Consider the following 22,249-nt stretch of genomic DNA (forward strand, 5'->3'; position numbering starts at 1 on the left):
TGTGTAATCTCCATTCGATTTGGTACCAAACCACTTGCCGGGGCTGTGGTGTCCGAAAAAATAAAATATATTGTTTCTTACAAAAGTGGCCAGCTGAGGGGGGGGGGGGTCCTCTTTCCTCTAGGCCCCCGGGGTGCGGGCAGCAAGCGTCGGAGGCTGGGTTGTGCGCCCAGCTCGGTGCCCGTCCCAGTGTAAACCCCTCGAGGGCGGGAATTATGTCAGCCAACTATTGTGCTCTCTCAAGCGCCTCGCAGAGTGCTCTTCGCACAGTAAGTGGCTCGGTCAATACTGTCGATTGACGACTGCTCCATGGGCCGGGCGCCGTCTCAAGGCAGAACTCTGCTCGGGGCCGCCAGGGAGCTGGGCTGGAGCCCGTCGGCTCGGCGCGCCCAGCCGCCGACCGCCGGACGGAGGAGAGACGGCTGGGCAAGACACCGGGAGCGGCGCCGCGCCGGTCCCCGTTGCCCCCCGAGCCACGGGGGACTTGGATGCCAGGCAAGGCCGAAGGTAGGTCCCGGTCTGTGGGCCCCGCCCTCACGAGCGGGTGCCGCAGGAGGAAGCGGCGTGGCCTAGTGGATGGAACGTGGGTGTGGAAGTCAGAAGGACCTGGGTTCTGATTCCGCCTCCGTCACTTGTCTGCCGTGTGACCTCGGGTCAGTCATCTTTCTGTGCCTCGGTTACCTCCTCTGTACAAGGGGGAAGGAGACTCTGAACCCCACGGGGACCGCGTCCAACCCGATTAGCTTGTATCTACCCCGGCGCTTAGTCCAGTGCCTGGCACATAGCGCATAACCAATGCCATCAAAAAAACAACGGAGGACGATAGGTGTGGGGCGGGAAGGGGGACCGAGTTCTGATCTATGCAGACTAGGGCTGCTCCACGCCCCTCTGCCCCAGGCTCTTTCCTCCCGGCCAGGGGTGGCGGTGGGGGATTCATTCAGTCATATATATTGAGCGCTTACCGTGTCCGGAGCACTGTACTAAGCATTTGGGCAAGGTGTGTGTGGGGCGGCAGGGAAGGATGGGGCCTGCTCTTCCCCCCCCCCAGGTGCTGGATGGGGTAGGAGAAGCAACTAGCAGCAGCGACCACCCTTAGAGGAAGGGCAAACCTGCGTGGACAGTGGCCCGGGACCCGCTGTGCGGTGGGGCGGGTTTGTGGGGGCCAGGAAGGGTCCCGGCACTGGTGGTGAGGTTAGGGGGGGAAGGAGTCCGTCGCAAGCTTGGGGAGGGGTTGGTGTCGTGAGCCGATGCCGAGGAGTGGCCGCTGGCCACGGGGAGGTCGGGGTCACCACCGTTGGGCACCGCCCTGCCCCGGGGACCGGCTCCTACGTCTGGGGTGCTTTGACCCCTCTCCCTTCACGCTGGGCCCACTTCCCACCCGCCTTCTTGCACCGTTTGACTCCCTGCCCTCCTGCCCCGGGGCAGCAAGAGTAGCTGTGCAGCAGTGAATAGAGAGAGAATGGGCCTGGGAGTCAGAAAAACCTGGGTTCTAATCCCCGCTCTGCCCCTTGTCTGCCGTGTGGCCCCAACTGCTCTGTACTCCTCACCTCGTCTCTAAAAGCGGAACTATGACCGAGTCCCACGCGGGACACGGACTGTGTCTAACCCAGTTCACCTGTATCTACCCCGGGGCTTACTATAGGGCCTGACATATAGTAAGCACTTAATTACTATTTTAAAAAAAGTTGTCTTTCCTGCCTAGGCCGAATCCCAGAGCCAAACCGTCCCCGTCCCCACTTTGACCATCCTACCTCCCGGGACCCACGCTGGGGGGATGCGCCGTGCACGTGGTCTTTGCTGGCCCCCAGAGGCCTCCTGGAATGGCCCTGGGCCCCGAGGGGGGAGCAACTCTCCTTCGGGCAGCCCAGGGAGGCGGCCACAGCCCAAGGTACCGTGTCCCCTCAGGCCCCTGCCAACTAGTTCTAGCTTCTCACACCCACCACCCTCCGATGCCTCACCGTGAGCGGGGCTGGGCCGGCCCCGGCCCCGCCTCCCCTTCTTCCTTCCGCCCACCGAGGGACGATTGGCCCCTGGCTGCCCACCCACGGACAGACGTCCCAGACACGTCCCAGACGCGGCTGCGGTAGCAGGGCCTGCCCCCAATGGAGGGACGGCAGAGGAAGCGGGAGGGAGAACCCGGTCGCGCACACCACCGGCCCGCGTGCAACCAGCCCGTTTATTAGGGTGACTGGGTAGCCCCGAAGCATCGCCTTTCCCAAGTCCCGGTTAGTCTGGGTGGAAAGCCCCTGCCCCTTCCTCCGCCTGCCGCTTCACGGGTCCCGGGCGGCCGGCAGTTCAATGCTCGTGCACAGGGAGCTGTACTGGTTCGGGCTGACGCTGTAGGGGGCTAGCGCGCTCAGGAACTCCTCCAGGGGACACATGCCGGAGCTGCAGCCACGCGCTACCTGCTCCTGCGCATACGGAGACAGAGGCACAGAGAGCATCAGGCTACTCCAGCTGGGCCCGCGTGAAATGCCATGGGGTCCTCCCTCCAAGGGCCAGGACCCCAGCTGGAAGACTGGACGGGACCCTGCCCTCCCGTTAGCTGCCCCCACCCCTGAGACGAGAGGGTCTGGGGATCACGTCCACGTTTCGGGACCAGGGGTTGCATCCCTGACGGGGACCCGCTCACGGACGGGGGAGGACCGGGGGAGGACGAAGACGTCGGGGGGGTGGGGCGGGCGCGGCCGGGCCGTGTCGCAGTAGCCTCACCTGCCCCAGGTAAGACAGCCGCACAAACCACTCCCGCGACTCCTGGTGCTGATACAGTTCCAAGGCCAGGTCCGCCGCGTAGGGGGGCCACTTCTTGTCGAAGATGCCCAGGGCCATCAGGAGGGGCATGAGGGTCACGTCATGGGCAGCGTACAGATAGAGCTTCCTGCACGGAGATACGGTTCTGGGGAAGGCAGGGTCACTGCCATCACCGCCCCCCCACCGGTTCTGTGAACCCTTGCTGTTCGGGGGGAGGGAGAAGATCCTCCACCCCATCCCTCACCTCCCACCCACCTCCGCTTCTCCTCAAGGGCCAGAGCCACCTCAGTCCGACCCCTGCCCCTCTCGAGTGTCCCAGCTCCCCTTCCCCGCAGCCAGACCCCACACGTGATCCGGGGCTTCCCGTGGGCCGGGCCACAGCCTGCCAGCCTCCACCCCAGCTCATCGCTCTGCCCCACTACCTGGTCTCGCTGGACGGGGGGTCCGAGCCCACGGCCTCGAGGAGGTTCCGCTGCAGGGTGTAAAGCAGGGGACCGACGGCCATCTGCAGCCCTTCGCTGGGGAGGGAAGGGAACTGGTCACCGGGATGGGGAGGCAGAGAGGGTACCAATATACCCTGCTCCAGTTCCCGCCCCATCACAAGAGGGGACACTTGGGGACAGGATGTGCCAAGGGGCTGTGGAGGTGTGTTGGGGGAGAGTGGGCAGGGGACAGAATTTACCCATCTCGTCGTGTGGCCCACTGGTCCGGGGGGGGTGGCGCCTTAGAGAGAGGCAAGGGTGCCTGGGGACACACCGCCGTCAGCCAGGACAAGACTCAGCTCACTCTGCTCAGGCCTCGTACCCCCCACCGCCATTTCTCCTGCCCCTCCCCTTTTCCCTAACACCCACCCGTCCTCCGTTCTAGAGGTTTCGGAACGGGACCAGGAGCCTCCTTTTTCACGGTGTTTAAAGCGGTTAAGTGTTTACTCTGCGTCAGGCACCGTACTAAGTGCAAGGGCGAATACACGGTAACTAGGCTAGACACAGTCCCTGCCCCACGGGGCTCCCAGTCTTAATCCCCATTTTACACATGAGGTGACTGAGGCACAGAGCAGTGAAGTGACTGGCCCAAGGTCATACAAAAGACCAGTGGCAGAGCCAGGATTAGAATAATAAGTATTGTGGTATTTGTTAAGCGCTTACTATGTGACAGGCACTGTGTTAAGCATTGGGGTGGATACAAGCAAATGGGGGGGGGGCACAGTCCCCATCCCACATAGGGCTCACAGTCTTAATCTCCATTGTACAGATGCGGTCATAGGCACAGAGACTCTAAGTCATTTGCCCAAGGTCATACAGCAGACAAATGGCAGAGCTGGGTCCTTCTGACCCCCAAGCCTTTGCTCTACCCACTAGACCACACTGCTTCTCTTCTACCGAGGGAGCTGGGGAACTGTGAGCCACAGCTCCTCCCAACCCACAGATTTGGTCTGATGGGGCCCCTAGACTCAAGAAACCCAGGAGCGGGGCACACAGGGCTCTCCAGGAGGAACTTCTCCCCTCTCACCGGTCACCTCTCCCCATCATGTAGAGGATCGTGTCCACCGCTCGTCGTTCGATCACCGGTGTGAACTTCTTTAGCAGGGGGCAGCTCGGGAGCCCATGAATCTGGAATGGGCACCGGCGCAACTGGTCACCTACTCTGTGGTGCTCTCCCCCCTCGCTCAGAATGGCTTGGCCTGATGCCACAGGCCCTTCCACATTCTGCCCCCTTGATATGTGCCAGGAGCCCCCTAGCCCCGACCCCCGGTGGGGTTAGTCAAGCATCCGAGGGGTAATCCTGTTCCACAGATGGGCACGCTGAGGCTCGGAGTCGGGGGGGAAAAACCCATCTCCCTCCATCACTCAGTCTCAGCCCCGGCTACCCATCTGTCCCAGTCGGGTAGCGTCATCTCCAGGCAGGTCTGTTCAGAGCCGGCTCAGTCAGCTCCCCTGAGGGCCTGGGGATCGGGGGACCCTGGCCTCACTGGCAGAGGGGGTGGGGGCAGTCGGGGAACGGGACGTCTCGTCCGACCTGCTCAGCCAGGGCATTGTCCAGGAGAAGGAAGAAGTCGACGTCCTCGCGCCCCTGGAAACCCATCTCTTCCTGGACCTTTTTCAGGTCTGCGGAGATGCCTGGCTGCTGGGAGGCGGCCAGCTTCCTGTCCCTGCCAAGAGGAGATGAACGAGCCTCAGCCTCCCCATACGGTGGCCGCTGGTCTTCCGGGCCCTGGTCCCCTCTCCCATCTGGCCTCCCTCCAGTCCCGCAGGGCCACAGTTGTGTTACCTTGTAATATGTCTCAGGCTGCGGCAGTTCAGGGAGTTGGGGTAAAGGATTTCGGACCCAGCTTCGTCCGTGAGGATCGTGACCGGTCCTGCGGGGGCAGTCCGGACGGCGGGTTGGCAACGATGGTACAGGAGTCGCTGGTTTGGCCCCAGCCTCGAGGCAGAAGGCAGGGCCAGGGCCTAGCCCAGCCGGAAGAGGTGAGATGGGAAACCCCTCTCCTTCGGGAAGCCGGACTGTGTCACACCTAAGCCGGCCTGGGGCCGGCTTCAAGCCCACAAAAAACTCCTGACCGCTTTGCCCTCTTCTCCCTCTGACCGGTCACCAGGGGAGGGGAGAAAAGGGGGTGGGGGGCCCGCGGGTGTGTGTCTGTCTGTCTGTCGGGGTGCGAAGGGCTGGCCAGGCCAAGCCCTGGCCATGACTGCTCCAACTCCAGCGTTGGGAGGAGGAAGGGGGGTGTGGATAGGGTGTGCTGCCCTTTACCCTCTGACCTTCTTTCTGGCGCTGGAAGAGGCCGGCCAGGAGGCACCGAGTGGACTCTAGGTTCCGGTAGATGTTTGTGGAGCGGACACTAGGAGACAGTGAAGTGAGGGAGCAGGGGGATGGAGCAGGGTGAGGGGAGTTAAAATGAGCTGGCGCTAAGAGGACAGAGAGCTGAGAGCAAGGGGTGAGTGCTGAGAGGAATATGCTAAGCGGCAGAAGGGGCACTGAGATGTGGGGTCGATATTAAGCGGCACTAAGAGGAGGGAGTGTTGAGGAGGAGGCGGCTGGGGAATTCAGGAAGCTGCTTTAGACCGGGCAGAACGGGCGGGCCGGGGTGCGAGGTCCACGGACCGGAGCCAGGCCGAGTCAAAGCCCTCGAAACCACGCCTCCCATCGCATCTGGTGACTCACGACACTTCCACGGGCTTGAACGTCGGGGAGAGGAAGTGGACATCCTCCACGTAGCTCCTCCTGAGCCTCTCACCCAGGGCGAACATTTGCTGCATCCCCACCGTGGTGAGCTGACCGGCTACCACGCCGCCCTAGACACAGACAGCCATGTCGCCGTCAGGGCCCCGGCCGGGCCCCCCACCCTAGATCCGACTCCCCGCCACAGGGGCCCCGGGGCCTGACCTTCAGCTTGGTGCCCTGGTACTGGTTGTCGTAGGGAGACGGGGGTCTCGGCCCCCCGGCCAGGTCGGTCACAGTGTAGTCGAAGCGGGTTTGGGCCGGGACCTCCAGCAGGGTCGGGCTCCACTCCACCTGCCGCTGCGACGAGGCAAGAGGACCTCTAGCCCGTAAGCTCATTGTGGGCAGGGAATGTGTACGTTATATTGTTGCGTTGTACTCTCCCAAGTGCTTAATACAGTGCTCTGCTCACAGGAGGCACTCAATAAATGCGATTGGTTAATTGACTGATAGAAGCGCCTCACGGGATGTGAGGCTCAGGCTGCGGCTGCGGACTACCCCGGCCCAGCTGAGGGGGGGCTCGGGAACCTGGCTGAGAAGGCCCTCACTCCTCTCAGGAGCCTCTTCCAGACCCCTGGGAGGCCCCCCCAACCCTCCCCAAGGGGCACCACAGCGTCCTGGGCCTGCTCCAGATGGCAAGGAGAGGCCCATCCCCTGGCAGGGGCGGCCGCTATCCCAGTGTAAAGCGCTGGAGTGAGGGGGAATGGGAGGCCCCCCCCGGAGAAGCATCTGGGTTTGGGACTTCAGATTCTCACTCCTCATCCTGGAGACTCTCTGGGCGGGGGAGAAGGGGACGGCGTCCGGTCAGCCGGACAGGGAAGTGGCCAAAGTTTCCTGAGAAGGAGCGTGGCCTAGTGGAAAGAGCCTGGACTTGAGAGCCAAAGGAGCTTCGTTCTAACTTCTTGGTGCCTCGGTCTCCTTATCTATAAAACATAGGTTAAACACTTGTTCTCCCTCCTCCTCAGACTTTGAACTCTATGTGGGACAGGGGCTGTGTCCAGTGTGATTATCTTGTACCTACCCCTGTGCCTGGCACTTAGCAAATACTGCTAATTCACAGATCACCACTCACTCGGGCCCGGGTAGGGAAACAGGGTCCAGGAAATGGGTACAGCAACAGCGACTCTCCGGGGATGCTCTGCTGTCTGAGAGAGGGCAGGCGTGGGGGTTTCAGATCCCAGGAAGGGGATGCGTGGGGGAACCAGGGAGCCACTCCCAAATCCCAAACCCCCAGGGCGAGTGGGACCCACTGGACTGGAGGGCAGCAGGTCCAGGGAGAAAACCAGGAAACACAGTGTGGTGGGAGCGAAGTCCGGGAACTCGCTCCCAGAAGAAGGAAGCTGAACGGCCATAAACAATGGCCAATTCAAGAGGGCTTAGGGCGTGTTCCTGGACCCCAGGTCCAAATCGAGAGAGTGATGGAAATGTGAGGGGCATTGGAGGCCCATCCCTGCCCGTGAGCATAGGGGTCCAGGAAGGCAACCAGCTTACGGTTAAAAATAATTAATAGTAACTGTGGTATCTGTCAAGCATTTACTAAGTGCCAAGAATGAAGTGCTGGGGGAGATACAGGATAATCAGGTGGAACACAGTCCGTGTCTTACGTGAGGCTCACGATCTAAGTAGGAGATGGAACAAAGTATTTAATCTCCATTTTATAGATGAGGAAACTGGGACAGAGAAGTTTCATGACTTAATGTCACATAGGCAAGATGCAGAGCGGAGATTAGAATCCAGGTCCTCTGACTCCCAGGCCTTTGCTCCTTCCAGTAGGCCACACTGCTTCTCAGGCTTATCTAACTCTCTCTCTGCCTCTGTCACTCAGGGTCTGCCCTCTCCCAACCCCCCGACACTGAGGCAGGCACCCTCTCCACTGTCTCCCGGAGCAAGAGTCGGACCCTGCCAGACCTCCTAGGGATCACAGAACCAGGCAGGTGCTTCAAAGGTCATCTGGTCCATTCCCCTGCCTTCTGGCTGTCCCACATTTCAGCCATCCCTGAACCATTTGGAATTTGTAACCCTTTCCCTCTCTGAGCCCAGGACTCGACCTGAGAATCTGCGTTTGCCTTTCAATAGTCGCACACACGTACACCCTTCTCCATCAGTTGAACAACTGACCACAAAGCCGGATACATCGGAATTCTAGATACGAAACAGTCCCCTTATATAGGAGGGAGATACATCAGATTTTGAGTTCAAAGGATACGATTTAAACTTGACTTTTATTCTTGATATCAGCACCTCCTGCGGGTCCCATCCCAAGCCTCTCAGGACACATTCCGTGCCCACGGCCAGACCTCGGCCAGGCCCCGGGCGGCGGCGGTACATAGACTTACGTGTACACGGGACTGCCGGTACCCAAACAGGTACACAGCCGCACACTCGAAATCATTTCCTAGGGAGGATGGTAGCCTTGGCCCTTCACCTCTCTGGAAGATGCCCTCACCTCACTCCCTTTGGGCTTCAAACTTTCGCAACCTAACCGGGAGCCGGCGGATTCGGGGCTAAAGGGCACGAGGGAGATGCCCAACATCGCAACTGGAAAACTCCCCGGGGCCGAGGAGGGAAGGTTGCGGGGAGGGAGGGGAGGTGGCAGCTACCTGGCAGTTGAGTTTTACCCTAAAACTTAAATATTTGCGGCCCAGAAGTCAGCTAGACCTTTGGCAGCGGGAGTCTGAGGGGCGGATCGGATGCGGACGCTTATCAGCCCATCAATCAATTGATGGGATATATCGAGCGCTTACTATATGCAGAACGCTGTACTACGCGGAACTCGTTTCACCTTTGGGCGCTGGGTCTTCTCCCCACCCCCAACCCCACAGCACTTAGGTCCACATCCTTGGGTTATATCTGATATTCAATGGTATTTATCGAGCGCTTACTATGTGCAGAGCACTGTACTAAGCGCTTGGAATGTACAATTCGGCAACAGACAGAGGCGATCCCCGCCCCACAACGGGCTCCCAGTCTAGGCTGTAAGCTCGTTAGAGAAGCAGCGTGGCTCAGTGGAAAGAGCCCGGGCTTGGGAGTCAGAGATCACGGGTTCGAATCCCGGCTCCGCCACTTGTCAGTCGTGGGACCGGGCGAGTCACTTAACTTCTCGGTGCCTCAGTTACCCCATCCGTAAAACGGGGATGAAGACTGGGAGCCCCACGTGGGATAACCTGATGACCCTGTAATAATGTTGGTATCTGTTAAGCGCTTACTATGTGCAGAGCGCTGTTGTAAGCGCTGGGATAGACGCAGGGGAATCAGGTTGTCCCACGTGGGGCTCACAGTCTTCATCCCCATTTTCCAGATGAGGGAACTGAGGCCCAGGGAAGTGACTTTCGTTCAACAGTATTTATTGAGCGCCTACTATGTGCAGAGCACTGGACTAAGGGCTTGGAATGAAAAAGTCGGCAAGAATGAATGACCAAGACTTGCCCCCAGTCACACGGCTGACAAGTGGCAGAACTGGGATTCTTACTCATGACCTCTGGCTCTTTCCTCTGAGCCACGCTGCTTCCAGCGTTTAGGACAGGGCTTGGCACATAGTAAGCGCTTAACAAGTACCATCCTTATTAGGGGCAAGGGTGTACCATTCGGTCGCACCGTCCCCCGGCAAGCGCTGCGTGGAGTGCTCCGCACATGGTGAGGGCTCCCCGATTGAGGGGAGGGGTCCACCGCACACCCCCCGGAGGCCCCCGGCGACCTCGCCCACCTGGTGCTGCTGCGGGAGCGGCTTCAGCGGGGTGCGGGCCCCGTGTCGGAACACCACCAGCACCAGCCGCAGCTCCAGCGGCCTCCGCCGCTCGTCGCCGGCCTCCGCCAGGACCGCCCGGCTCCTCCCGTGGAGGCAGCAGGCCAGAGAGGTCAGCGAGGTCAGCACCCCCACCGGGGCCCACAGCCGCAGGCCGAAACCTCCGGGTCTCATGGGGAGGGGAGAGGCTGGGAAAGCCCGGGCATGCGTTTGCACCTCCCTCCCTCCCTCCGTCCCTCCCTCCCTCCCTCTGTCCGTCCTTCCCTCCTTGCGGCCCGCTGCACTGCAGCCGCCGGGCCCCCGCCCGGCCTCTCCCCTTCTCCTTTGCCAGAGCCCGAGCGCGCGGGGGCCGACGGGAGAGCGAGTCCTCCGCCCCGCCCCCTGGGGGCCACCAGCCGCGGGGCCCCCGACCCGGGAACTACAACTCCCAGGGGCCCCCGCGCGACACGGAGCCGCTCCCCCCCTCCCCTCTCGGGGTCCGGCGCATGCGCCCTTCGCTCCGGCCGGGCCACCTTCATTCATTCGCTCGGATCTAGTAAGGACGGTGGCGTTGGTGGAGCCCTTACTATGTTCATTCAATAGTATTTATTGAGCGCTTCCTATGTGCAGAGCACTGGACTAAGCGCTTGGAATGAACAAGTCGGCAACAGATAGAGACGGCCCCTGCCTTTTGACGGGCTTCCAGTCTAATCGACTATGTGCCAAGCACCGTTCTAATAATAATGTTGGTATTTGTTAAGCGCTTACTATGTGCCGAGCACTGTTCTAAGCGCTGGGGGGGGGGATACAGGGTCAACAGGTTGTCCCACGTGAGGCTTACAGTTAATCCCCACTTTACAGATGAGGGAACTGAGGCCCAGAGAAGTCAAGTGACTTGCCCACGGTCACACGGCTGACAAGTGGCAGAGCGGGGATTCGAACTCATGACCTCTGACTCCCAAGCCCGTGCTCTTTCCACTGAGCCACGCTGCTTCTACTTCACTTCTCTGGACCTCAGTCACCTCATCTGTCTAATGGGGATGAAGACTGTGAGCCTCGCGTGGGACAACCTGATGACCCTGTATCTCCCCCAGCGCTTAGAACAGTGCCTTGCACATAGTAAGCGCTTAATAATGATAATAATATTGGTATTTGTTAAGCGCTTACTATGTGCAGAGCACTGTTCTAAGCGCTGGGGGAGATACAGGGTCGTCAGTTTGTCCCACGCGAGGCTCACAGTCTTCATCCCCACTTGACAGATGAGGGAACTGAGGCACGGAGAAGTTAAGTGACTTGTCCACGGTCACACAGCTGACAAGTGGCAGAGCTGGGATTTGAACCCATGACCTCTGACTCCCAAGCCCGGGCTCTTTTGTTAAGTGCTTACTGTGTGCAGAGCACTGTACTATGCACTTGGAATGTACAAAGCGGTAACAGATAGAGACAGTCCCTGCCCTTTGACAGGCTTACAGTCTAATCTACCTCATTTTACAGATGAGGGAACTGAGACCCAGAGAAGCGAAGTGACTTGCCCACAGGCACCCAGCTGACAGGTGGCAGAGCAGGGATTCGAACCCGTGATCTCTGACTCCCAAGCCCAGGCTCTTTCCACTGAGCCACGCTGCTTCTCTAGTGGGCAGCATAGGGAGGACGTCGATTCTTTGGAAATGTGGTGTTGGAGAAAGCTTTGGCAAATGCCACAGACTTCCCGAAAATCAAACAAATGGATTTTTAGAGCAAATTAAACCAAAGTGGTCTTTGGAAGGTCAAATAACTCGACTGAGATTATAGCAGATTGCGGACACATCATTGGGAGGACCGATTCTCTGGAGAAAACACTAATGCTAGGAAAAGTCCAAGTTTTCCCTGGACGAGGCAGACCAGCAGATAGATGGAGGGAGACCATAACGGTGATGACTGAAGAACCGATAGAAAGGTTGCGGATTATGAGGGAAGACAGGACGTTCTGGAAAAAAGAATATTCATTCATTCATTCATTAGTATTTATTGAGCGCTTATTATGTGCAGAGCACTGAGGTCGCTATATCCATGGGCTCGCTAGGAATCGAAGTCAATAATAATAATAATAATTACTATGTGCATAGTGCTGTACTAAACGCTTGGAAAAGTACAGCATAACAATAAACAGTGACATTCCCTGCCCATAACGAGATTTGCTTGGATCTACCCCAGCGCTTAGTACAGTGCTTGGCACATAGTAACAGATACCGAGCTGGGGTCTGGGTCAGGGTTTCTAGCTACCTTGGTGAGGTAGTGGAGGGGTCGAGGAGTAGCAGACAGGGCTGGTGGACGGGAAAGAAGGGTCCCTGGGACTTCTCAATCAATCAATCAAACGTATTTATTGAGCACTTCCTGTGTGCAGAGCGTTTGGAAGAGGACAATACATCCAAATTAGTGGACAGATTCCCTGCCCATAACGAGCTTACAGTCTAGAGAGATGAGCTCCTTCTAGGCCTTGGGCTCCCGATGTCTCTGCGGCAAGGTGATTCCCTGCTCTGTGATTTAGTTTCTCTTCTTGATGGGAAATAGAAATAATGGGGGTGGAGACAGGAGGCGTTTGGGCAAAGTGTGACGAGCAAGTTGGACTGACCCCTCTTCCTCGGAACGCCACACTGCCCTCCACTCCCTCCCCCCATTTGAGACCACTAGATAGCAACACCCAGCCCTGCGTCTGGGGGCCCGAGTTTCACTGCGAAGTTCATCTAAGGGGAGAATGTGTTTAAGTTTAATTAGAGAAGGCTTCCTGGAGGAGGGGGCCTTTCGGGAGGCCTGGAATACGGGGAGAGCTGTGTTTGGAACATTAAGTACTTAATAGTAATTAGGAGAACTTTTTCAGTCCAGAGAATCTCACTGCCTTGGGGCTTTCAAGAGAAGCCCTTATTCCTCTCTTTTGATGGATCCGGAAAAGGCCGGGACATGCTTCATTGGCTGTTGAGGATTTTGGGGGGGAGGGGATAGGAGGACAATTTCCCTCCCCCACCCCATTCGTGCCTGAGTCCCGGGGGTCTCAAGTCCCTGGAGACAGAAGCAGGGAGGAATGGATGTCACCAGCCTCCCTAGCAATTGCAGCTCACAATACAGAGTGGGAGACAATGCCTGAAGGAGTAGATGGGCCGTGGGAGTGGGGCAGAACTCTCAGTACGGAACAGAAAGGGAGGGAACGGGACATTGGGAGGGGAAGATCTATGAGGGAGAAAGAGTCACGGAAGAAAAGGAAATTAGAAACCAAGCAAGCAGAATATTCAAAAGTCAATCACCCACTCCAGGCCATAGCAAAATTTCCCTGGATGCCTTAGGCTCATGATGACATTTTTCATTCCTTAATCTCTGGGTGTTCTCCCGGTTCCTCCTTCTCCCTCTCCCCTTCCTTCGCCTCTGCCACAGCTGCCTTCTCCTCCCACTGAGGAGAGCGAGAATGTGGGTGTTTGATGGGCCCAGGGCTGTGGTTGTTTTTGCTCTCTGGTTGACAGGGCCAGCCAATAGTGACCAGTACCCAGGCATGCTCTCTGTCTATAAATAATAATAATACTGATTGGGGTATTTGTTAAGAGTTTATTCTGTGCCACATACTGTACCAAGCACTCAGGTAAATATAAGACAATCAGGTCCTATAGTACATGGGCCTCCCAGCTTAAGGAACAGCTATTGAATCCCCATTTTACAGATGAGGAAACGGAGGCACAGATGAGTTGTGACTTGCCTAAAGTCACGCAGCAGACAAGAGACAAAGAAAGGGTTAGAATTTAGACTCCCTGACTCCCAGGCCCGTGCTCTTTCTACTAGGCCACACTGCTTCTCTTGCCAACCTCTCTTTGTGTCTCTCAGTCCCTGCCTGCCTCTCTTTGTCTGCCCCGTCCCTCAGGCTATGACAGGTGCTTCAGTTTCCTTCTAGTCCTGTCCACCCCAATCCCTATAACATTCACTTTGGTCTTGTCCCCTGCCAGCCTGTCTCTCCAGCCGGCAGTGCTCTTACCCTTTCTACCTCTCCTTCCCCACCACCACCCTGGATCCATCCTACTCTATCCCTTCTCTGGCTCCTTTGTGTCCGGGAAGCTCACTCCATCTCTATGACATTTCTCCTCCACAAATCCAGTGTTCCCTAGACTCTCCCTCTTCTGGAGCCCTCTGAAAACGTTGAACTCAGCAAAAGTGCAGCTTTCTTTCCCAAGCGGGAGCTCTTTCCCTTGCTTTTGTTCCCTCCTAAAAATCCCACCTCCTCCAGGAAGCCTTCCCTGACTAATTATCCACCTCGAGTCTTACCGACACTTCAACTCCCTCTTGCACTTATGTATTTATTTATCTACTTATGTCCATCCTCAAAACCTGTGGGCCAAGATCTCATATATGTACCTGTATACGCATTTGAACATTCCTTATAATGTACTCTGTTGCCCTTACTTGTGAATCTTTCTGCCTGTCTCTCCAGTTAGAGTGGAAACTCTTTGTGTGCAGGGAAAGTGGGTCTTGGGCTTCCCCTATTCTCTTTCAAGCATATAGTAAGGTGCCTAGCACCCAATAGGCTCTCAGTACATTATATTTTGTCTACGATGACTATTTCTACTACGGCTCTTTTAGCCGTTTTTTGGGTTCTGGCCCGATTTCCCCTCTATTCTCCTGGTCGCTGAGGATTTTAAAAGTCAAAGGCGGGGGAAAGCTGATGAAAGACCTTCTGAAAATCTACATCTGAACGCCTAAGCAGCGTGGCTCAGTGGAAAGAGCCTGGGCTTCGGAGTCAGAGGGCAAGGGTTCGACTCCCGGCTCTGCCACTTGTCTGCTGTGTGACTGTGGGCAAGTCGCTTCACTTTTCTGTGCCTCAGTTACCTCATCTGTAAAATGGGGATTAACTGTGAGCCTCATGTGGGACAACTTGATTACCCTGTATCTCCCCCAGAGCTTAGATCAGTGCTCTGCACATAGTAAGCGCTTAACGAATACCAACGTTATTATTATTATTATTAGCGACTAATAACTGCTAATTCTCAAGTCTGGCTCTGGAGGAGCAGTTACGAGTTCTGACCTCTAGAGGGCGGCCAAGGGCATCGCATCGGTTTGGGGTTTTTTTTAGCTTTTTTATGATTTTTATTAAGCGCTTAATATGTGCCAGACACATGGTAGATACCAGGTAATCAATTTGGACTCAGTCCCTCAGCTGGGGCTCACAATCTTAACCCCCATTTTCCAGATGAGGTAACTGAGGCCCAGAGAAGTGACTTACCCAAGATCGCCCAGCAGACAAGGGGCGGAGGTGGGATTAGAACTCGTGACCTTCTGACTCCCAGGCCCGTGTTTTATCCATGGGCTACGCCGCTTCTGCAGCCCTGTTGTAAATTGGCGACCTTCTCTGCTAATCCCCAAGCTGCAGAGTCAGCCAGGGGCCTTCTTGGCTCTGGAGCGATGTGTGCGCGGAAGGCTTTGGCCTGGCTTTCCCCTGGGGAGGCTGGGAAGCCCCGGAGTTTCCGTGGCCATCACTGTCCCACGGGATGTCAATCTGGGAGTCAGAAGCAGTAAAATCTTTTTAAGCGGCCTGGCCCCTTGAGACAGACCAAACCTAAGAGAGGGCCCAGCTGAGGTGGCCAACGTCCGGGTTTACGACATGGCTACAACCTGGATCTATAAATATAGTGAGTCTGATTTTATACCATGGCAACAATCCAGTTCTATACCGCCGTGGCAGGCCACTTTCCAGCCGATCTGGCTGTGTCCAGTGTGAAAATGGCACCGGATGCCTTCACGTCCGGTATTTTTATTTTCAGTGTCCAGCCCCCCCCCCCCCCCCCAGTCCTGCAGCTTGGACGTGGTTATCATGTTCACGAGGACCTGGGAAGGGAACGCGGAAGATGGCTCTGGAGAGAGTCGGGAACAGTGCATGTGACATCATCCCGTGACGTGAGCCCCGCATAACGTTCGTGACATCACGAGTACACCTGCTCATTCACTCAATTGTATTCACTGAGTGTTTACTGTGTGCAAAGCACTGTAATAGCTTGGGAAAGTACAATATAACAATAAAGAGACTCCCAGTTTTGGCAAGGACAGTCCGTGGCCAACCGATGGGATGGTCGCAATGGACAGGAAGGAAAGGATGAAAGGGGCGGGGGAAGGGGAGGGTGGAATTCTGCTCCGGTGAGCTGGAAATGACTGCAGGGACAGAAAAATCGCCCCACTCGGGGTGGGCAGGAGGCCCATGCAGGGGGGGTAGAAAGATCCTCGAGGGCCAGCCCAGGCCGGAATGGAGAAGAAGCCCTCACCTCCACCCTCACCTCAGAATCCCTCTGAGGATGGAGGCGGCGGGGGTCTGTTGAGGCTCAGTTGGTGGGGAGGCGATGGGGGTCTCTGGCGACTCCTCAGGACTGGCAGCCAGCTCTAGAGGTCCAGGCCGGAATGGAGAAGAAATCCTCACCTCCACCTCCCACGATCACTACCACGTCAGCGATTCCCTGGGCCTCTCCCACCCAGCGGCGCTGTGCCCAAGCGCCCGCCCCGGGGCCTGAAACAACATCCTCGCAGCGCCCGGCCGAGGCCCCTAATCCCGCTCGCCTCCCTCCCCCGATATAGCCACACAGTGCCACTCGATGGCCCCCGGGATTACCGAGCCGCCCAAAATACCTCTCTCCCAACAACTGCTCCAACAGAAACGGCGCAAACGGACATTCCCCGGGGCGGCGGGCCAGCCTCGAGCCCTCTGATCCCCTTCCTTTCGGGGCAAACCCCACCTGCCTCTTCCCTCCACAAAAGCCTCCTTTGGTTTCCCACCTCCCCTCTGTCTTCCCCGATAGTGGGTGAACTCCTTAGCCATGAGGATCATGCGTCTTGCTTCTATTGTAGTCATTCAATCGTACTTATCGAGTGCTTACTGTGTGCAAGAACTGTACTAAACGCTTGGGAGAGTACAATACGACCATAAACAGACACATTCCTCGCAGGCACCTATTACAGGGCCTAGTACTCAATAGGCATCCAGTAGATACCACCAGGAAGCCTGAGAGTAGCAGGGTGTTTGGGAGAGTTGGGAGATTAGGAAAAGGTGACCATTCATGGCTCCTGGCAGGTTGAATGAGCCACTCTTTCGCTCTGAGTCTGCCCTGGAGATCGGGCGACTCAGAAGTTGGGGTCCCCTCGAGTCCTAGCACCACACATGGGCTCCAGAGGGTTGGGGAGGGGACTCCTGGGTCGGCCATAGGGATCGAGAGGGGTTTGGGCACCTAAGGTCCCCCTGACCCTCCAGCCTGGTGCTTCTCCCCCAGAGCTGGGCTGATCCTGGGGAAGGGACTGTCGCAGGTGCCTAGTACAGGGCTATGCATTCAGTAAGTGCTCAATAAATACCACTGATTGATGAGGGACCACTGACCTCCACCATCTCGTGCTCACAGATGTTGCCTCTTTCTCTCAGACAGAATCCCCCTGAGGATGAAGGGGGCGGGGGTCTGTTGAGGCTCAGTTGGTGGGGAGGCGATGGAGGTCTCTGGCGATTCCTCAGGACTGGCAGCCAGCCCTGGAGGTCCAGAAGGCCCAGGGGACCAGAGACCCGAGAGCCTGGATGGCTGAGGACACAGCAGGGGCTGGAGACCTGGGGGACTGCATCTTGGCAATGGGGATCTTCAGAGCTGGGCACCTAGGAATCTGGGGATCCATAATCTGGGGGTCTGGTGATCTGGGTCTCAAGAGGTCACTTGGCTTTTTGTAAATCACTCTGTAAGTCTAGCCTTCTAGACTGTAAGCTCACTGTAGGCAGGGAATGTGTCTACTTATTGTTATAGTGTAGTCTCCCAAGCACTTAGTACAGTGCTCTGCACACAGTAAGCTCTGAATAAATATGATTGAATTAATGCACCCTCAACTCCCTGAGAAAGGCGGAGCAGGGGTCCCTGTTCCCAAACCCCCTTCCACGCTCAGGCGACTGACCCGAGCAGGTGGCCTCTGGCCGTGCCTTCTCCAAATAGTCAGCAGCTGCTGGCCGCCGAGTGGGTGAGCTCACTAGCCACGGCAGGTTGAGCTCCTTCTAACCCCTCTGACACCCCCCTAATCCAACCGGGCTCCCCACTAGAGCCCACTCAATCCCTCCCAACACACACTTGATGACCTGTCCAGGTCTCAAGTGGCACCCGAAGGAGATGTCGTGGCTCTAGGCCACCGAGGGCACCTCAAGCCTTGTCAGTCACCCTTGAAAGAACCGGCTCCTCAGAGCACCTAGTGAAGTCAGCTGGACTTGGGCCAATTACAGGGATGGAGTGAACAAAAGGGAGGGAAGAAGCATTTAAGAAGCCGGCACAGGTGACCTGACCTTTTCCTCGGTTTTTGGCCTGTGGGTTCTGCCTCCCTCTACCATGAAAATGAAGTCTGTGCTAGTGGCCTCGCGTCACGGGAGTCTTGCCGAAAATGCCTCCACTCTAAGTCAGGGCAAGTGGATGTTGGCTGCTACTTTGGGGGAAAGCTGCAGATAGATTAGGGTTTAGAATGGATCTAGGGCCAGTCTGTGGTTTAACCTGGATTTATTTCTAAAACCTCTGCTGACTAATTTCTGGCTTCATAGAGTATTTGCATATCTCTTTTTCCGGATGAGGGAACCACTGTAGCGTGTCTGGGGACTCCATGCTTCTTTTGCAGGGTGGGAGCAGAGGCCTTCAGCTGAGAAGCAGACTGGCTTAACGGATAGACCATAGCCCTGGTAGTCAAAAGGACCTGGATTCTAATCCCGGCTGTGCTATAATAATAGTAATAACGCCTGTCCTCACTCTATGGATGCTGGGAAGACAGTTTGGACTTTTTATAAAAAACAGCACCAACAGCTCAATATCTATGGCTCTTTATTTCTCAAACCATTGCATCTCCTACTGTATTTCATTCTCACATTTTACAGGTGAGGAAAGTTTGGCCCAGAGAAGACAAGCAACTTCTCCAGGGTCACACAGCAGCGTGGGAGCAGAGCTGAACCCAAGTCCCGAGCCACAGACCTGCAGGATACAGTTAGTTTTTCTGTCCTCTGTGGAAAACGTCTCCTCCGGGGAACCTCCTCCCAATAATTCTGACCAAAGAACACCAGGCTTTTAGAGTGGGACGAGAAGGGAGTGAAAAGGGAAGTGAGGAAAGGCTCAGCATTGATTGACTGAGGAGCAAGGGAAGAGGCTGGAGGGCGTGAGGAAGACGAGGGGCCGAAGTGTTTGGAAGGGGGGTGGGCTGGGGGCAAGAAGGGGAGAGAGCACTCGCGTGAAGGTCTTCAGGGAAGACCCTGAAAGATCGGCTGGGAGGTGTCTGGGTGGTCTCCGACGGCTCTCCGGCCGTCACTTCTGGGTCTCCGCCTGTGGACCCCTTTTTCCGATGGGGGTGGGGAGACGGGGGTCCCGTGCCCCTAGGTCCTTGGAGACCAGGGTGCTGGGGCGACTCAGCGTACTTGTGGATGCGGGGCATCCTGGGTCCCTTCAAGAGCAGGTGCAAGGGGGCAGGACTGGACCCTCTCAGTGCCCCCATTCACTCCACCCCCCAGGTCGGACCCACTCGCCGTTTCTGCCCCTCTGTACCTGATCCCGGACCAGGCTCCCGGCACTGCTGCGACTGGAGGAGGGAGGGTCGAGGCCGGGGGTGGGGGACGCTGTTTGAGTCGGGCGTCGGTCTGCGCACCAGGCTGGGTCCTGGGCGGACCCCAGGGGCCGAGGTCGCAGTGGTTCAGTGCCAGTCTCAGGGACCCAGGTGAAGACGGGGGAACCAGAGCTTCCCCGATCCTTCCCGCCCAGGGCCTGGGACCTCCCCCAGGGGTCTCTACAGCCCCCGCGGGAGCTACACGGACAGATCGTCCGAGCGGGCCTTGCTGCTGGCGTGGCTGAGACGCCGCTTGTCCCTGGCCGCCTCTGGGCCCGGCAGGGCTCGCCCCCCACGCTCAGCTGCCAGGTTGGCTGTGTTCTGCCGTGCCGCCAGCGCGGGCCCGAAGAAGAGGTCGCCCTCGGCCCCCGCGCCCGGCCCCCGCAGCCGGCCCCGGGCCTTCCTCCAGCCCAGGTGGTAGAGCTCGGCCAGACTGAGGCCCAGCGACAGCGCCGCCACGGCCAACATGAACACGATGAACACGTTCTTCTCCGTGGGCCGTGACACGTAGCAGTTGACGGCGTGGGGGCAGGGGGCGCGGCGGCACACGTGCAGCGTCTGCAGGAAGACCCCGTACAGGAGGTACTGGCCCACCAGGAAAGCCACCTCCACGGCCGTGCGCACCAGGATGCTGCACACGTAGGTGTGCAACAGGGCGCCCCGGAGCACGATCCTGCCCTCCTCGGGTCCCCGGCGGGCCTGGTCTCCCTCCCCGGCCCTTCCCTCCTTCTCTCCCGCCCCGGCCCGGCGCTCCCTCCGCTTCTCCTCCATGCGCACGTGGTGCACGGCGTGGCCCATGTACACGAGCGACGGCGTGGACACGAAGATGATCTGCAGGACCCAGTAGCGGATGTGGGAGATGGGGAAGGCCTGGTCGTAGCAGACGTTCTCGCAGCCGGGCTGCAGCGTGTCGCACTGGAAGTCGGCCTGCTCGTCGCCCCACGAGGACTCGGCCGCCGTGCCCAGCACCAGCATGCGGAAGATGAAGAGGACGGTCAGCCAGACCTTGCCCACCACGGTGGAGTGCTTGTGCACCTCCTCCAGGAACTCCCCCAGGAAGCTCCAGTCGCCCATGGCGGTTCGGTGGGCCCCTCTGCGGAGAACAGAGACCGGGAGGTTGGCAGGAGCGTGGCGGAGCCGGGAGTGGCTCTGGGAGCCATAACCACAGCCCCCGGGGAGCTCTAAGCCTTCCTGCTCTCTCCGAAAGCTCCTGTGATCCCGCTTGAGGCTCAGAACATCTCTGGGAGACCCAAGCCTTTCCGTCCCCCGTCCCCTTTTTGTAATATTTCCTTTCTGCCCCTTTATGGTACTTGTGAATAATGACGGTATTTGCTAAGGGTTTACTGTGTGTCAAGCCCTGATCTAAGCGCTGGGGTAGATGCAAGCTTATCAGGTTGGATGCAGTCCCCGTCCCATATGGGACTCGTAGTCTTAATCCCCATTTTACAGATGAGGTAACTGAGGCACAGAGAACTTAAGAAGTGACGTGCCCAAGAGGTCACAGCAGGTAAGTGGCCAAACTGGGATTAGAACCCAGGTCCTCTGACTCCCAGCCTAAATACTGTTCTAAGTGCTGGGGTAGGTACAAATTCATTAGGTCGGACAGAGATCCTGTCTCTCATGGAGCTCACGGCCCAAGTAGGGTAGATAAGGAAGCAGCGTGGCTTAGTGGAAAGAGCCCAGGCTTGGGAGTCAGAGGTCATGGGTTCTAATCCCGGTTCTACTACTTTTCAGCTGTGTGACTTTGGGCAAATCACTTAACCTCTCTGTGCCTCAGTTACCTCATCTGGAAAATGGGGATGAAGACCGTGAGCCCCACGTGGGACAACCTGATCACCTAGTATCAACCCCAGCGCTTAGAACAGTTCTTTGCACATAGTAAGCGCTTAACAAATACCGTAACTATTATTATTATTATAAGGAATAAGGAAGGAAACCGAGGCTCTGGACCCCTAATAATAATTGTGGTAACCTTTAAATGCTTACTGTGTGCCAAGCATTGTACTAAGTGCTGGGGGAGATTTAAGATACTCAGGTCTCATATGGAGCTCATAGTCTTAGTAGGAGGGAAAACAGGTATTGAATCCCCATTTTGCAGATGAGGGGACCGAGGTACCGAAAAGCAAAGTGACTTGCCCACGGTCACACAAGTAGACATAATAATAATAATGTTGGTATTTGTTAAGCGCTTACTATGTGCCGAGCACTGTTCTAAGCGCTGGGGTAGACATAGGGGAATCAGGTTGTCCCACGTGGGGCTCACAGTCTTAATCCCCATTTTACAGATGAGGGAACTGAGGCACCGAGAAGTTAAGTGACATGTGGAGGAGCTGGGATGAGAATCCAGATCCTCCGACTCCCAGGTCCCGGGCTCTTTCCCCTAGACCACGCTGCTTCCGTTACAAACATACACGATGTCAGCACCAACTAAATTCTGCCCCTGTGCTGGAACTAGGGCAGGCCAGTGACGGGGCGCAGTCTGCTGATGAAGAGATTGGAAACTCCTTGGGGACAGGGAATGTGTGTCTGGCTGCTGCCATTCTATTCCAAGTGCTCCGTACAGTGCCTAGCATTAATAATATATATTAACGGACCTTATTAAGCGCTTACTATGTGCCAAGCACCGTACTAAGCGCTGGGGTGGATACAAGCAGATCGGGTTGGACACAGTTCCTGTCCCACATGGGGCTCACAGCCTCAATCCCATTTTACAGACGAGGTAACTGAGGCCCAGAGAAGTGAAGTGACTTGCCCGAGTCACCCAGCAGACAAGTGGCAGAGCTGAGATTAGAACCCATGACCTTATGACTCCCAGGCCTGCGCTCTGTCCACGACGTCGCGCTGCTTCTCGTGCCATTGATCGAGGAGAGAGCGGGTGGCCGAGGACTCTACAGTCTGGGGAGTCGCGGGCTGAGAGGGGGCAGGGTTGTAGCTCACAGAATTCGGAAGTGGAAGGGGGGCAGGGCG

General features: G+C 57.2%; 2 protein-coding genes across 2 annotated transcripts; both read right to left on the bottom strand.

The window, feature by feature from the left end:
* Positions 1-2,140: 2,140 nt before the first annotated feature.
* ACP6 (acid phosphatase 6, lysophosphatidic) lies at positions 2,141-9,928 on the bottom strand. The gene is made up of 10 exons (XM_029080182.2): positions 9,671-9,928; positions 6,133-6,267; positions 5,911-6,041; positions 5,508-5,587; positions 5,020-5,107; positions 4,768-4,900; positions 4,261-4,361; positions 3,174-3,269; positions 2,713-2,878; positions 2,141-2,411 (listed from the first exon to the last, which is right to left on the bottom strand). The coding sequence occupies exons 1-10, from the start codon at positions 9,881-9,883 to the stop codon at positions 2,271-2,273; spliced, it is 1,284 nt and encodes a 427-aa protein (XP_028936015.1). The 5' UTR covers positions 9,884-9,928; the 3' UTR covers positions 2,141-2,270.
* Positions 9,929-19,480: 9,552 nt separating this feature from the next.
* GJA5 (gap junction protein alpha 5) lies at positions 19,481-20,356 on the bottom strand. Its single transcript, XM_029080937.2, has one exon. The coding sequence runs from the start codon at positions 20,354-20,356 to the stop codon at positions 19,481-19,483; it is 876 nt and encodes a 291-aa protein (XP_028936770.1).
* Between the last annotated feature and the right edge of the window lie 1,893 nt (positions 20,357-22,249).

The sequence above is a fragment of the Ornithorhynchus anatinus genome, chromosome 16 (genome assembly GCF_004115215.2).
Source record: "Ornithorhynchus anatinus isolate Pmale09 chromosome 16, mOrnAna1.pri.v4, whole genome shotgun sequence".
Classification (NCBI taxonomy): Eukaryota; Metazoa; Chordata; class Mammalia; order Monotremata; family Ornithorhynchidae; genus Ornithorhynchus; species Ornithorhynchus anatinus.

What these genes read in the sequence shown, in the direction of transcription:
- ACP6 (XM_029080182.2), bottom strand. Translation starts at nt 9,883, where the DNA reads ATGAGACCCGGAGGTTTCGGCCTGCGGCTGTGGGCCCCGGTGGGGGTG. An exon ending in ACAATGCCCTGGCTGAGCAG is followed by an intron (nt 4,362 to 4,767) that starts GTCGGACGAGAC and finishes TGCCCATTCCAG; the next exon opens with ATTCATGGGCTCCCGAGCTG. An exon ending in GGCTGTCTTACCTGGGGCAG is followed by an intron (nt 2,412 to 2,712) that starts GTGAGGCTACTG and finishes CCGTATGCGCAG; the next exon opens with GAGCAGGTAGCGCGTGGCTG.
- GJA5 (XM_029080937.2), bottom strand. Translation starts at nt 20,356, where the DNA reads ATGGGCGACTGGAGCTTCCTGGGGGAGTTCCTGGAGGAGGTGCACAAG.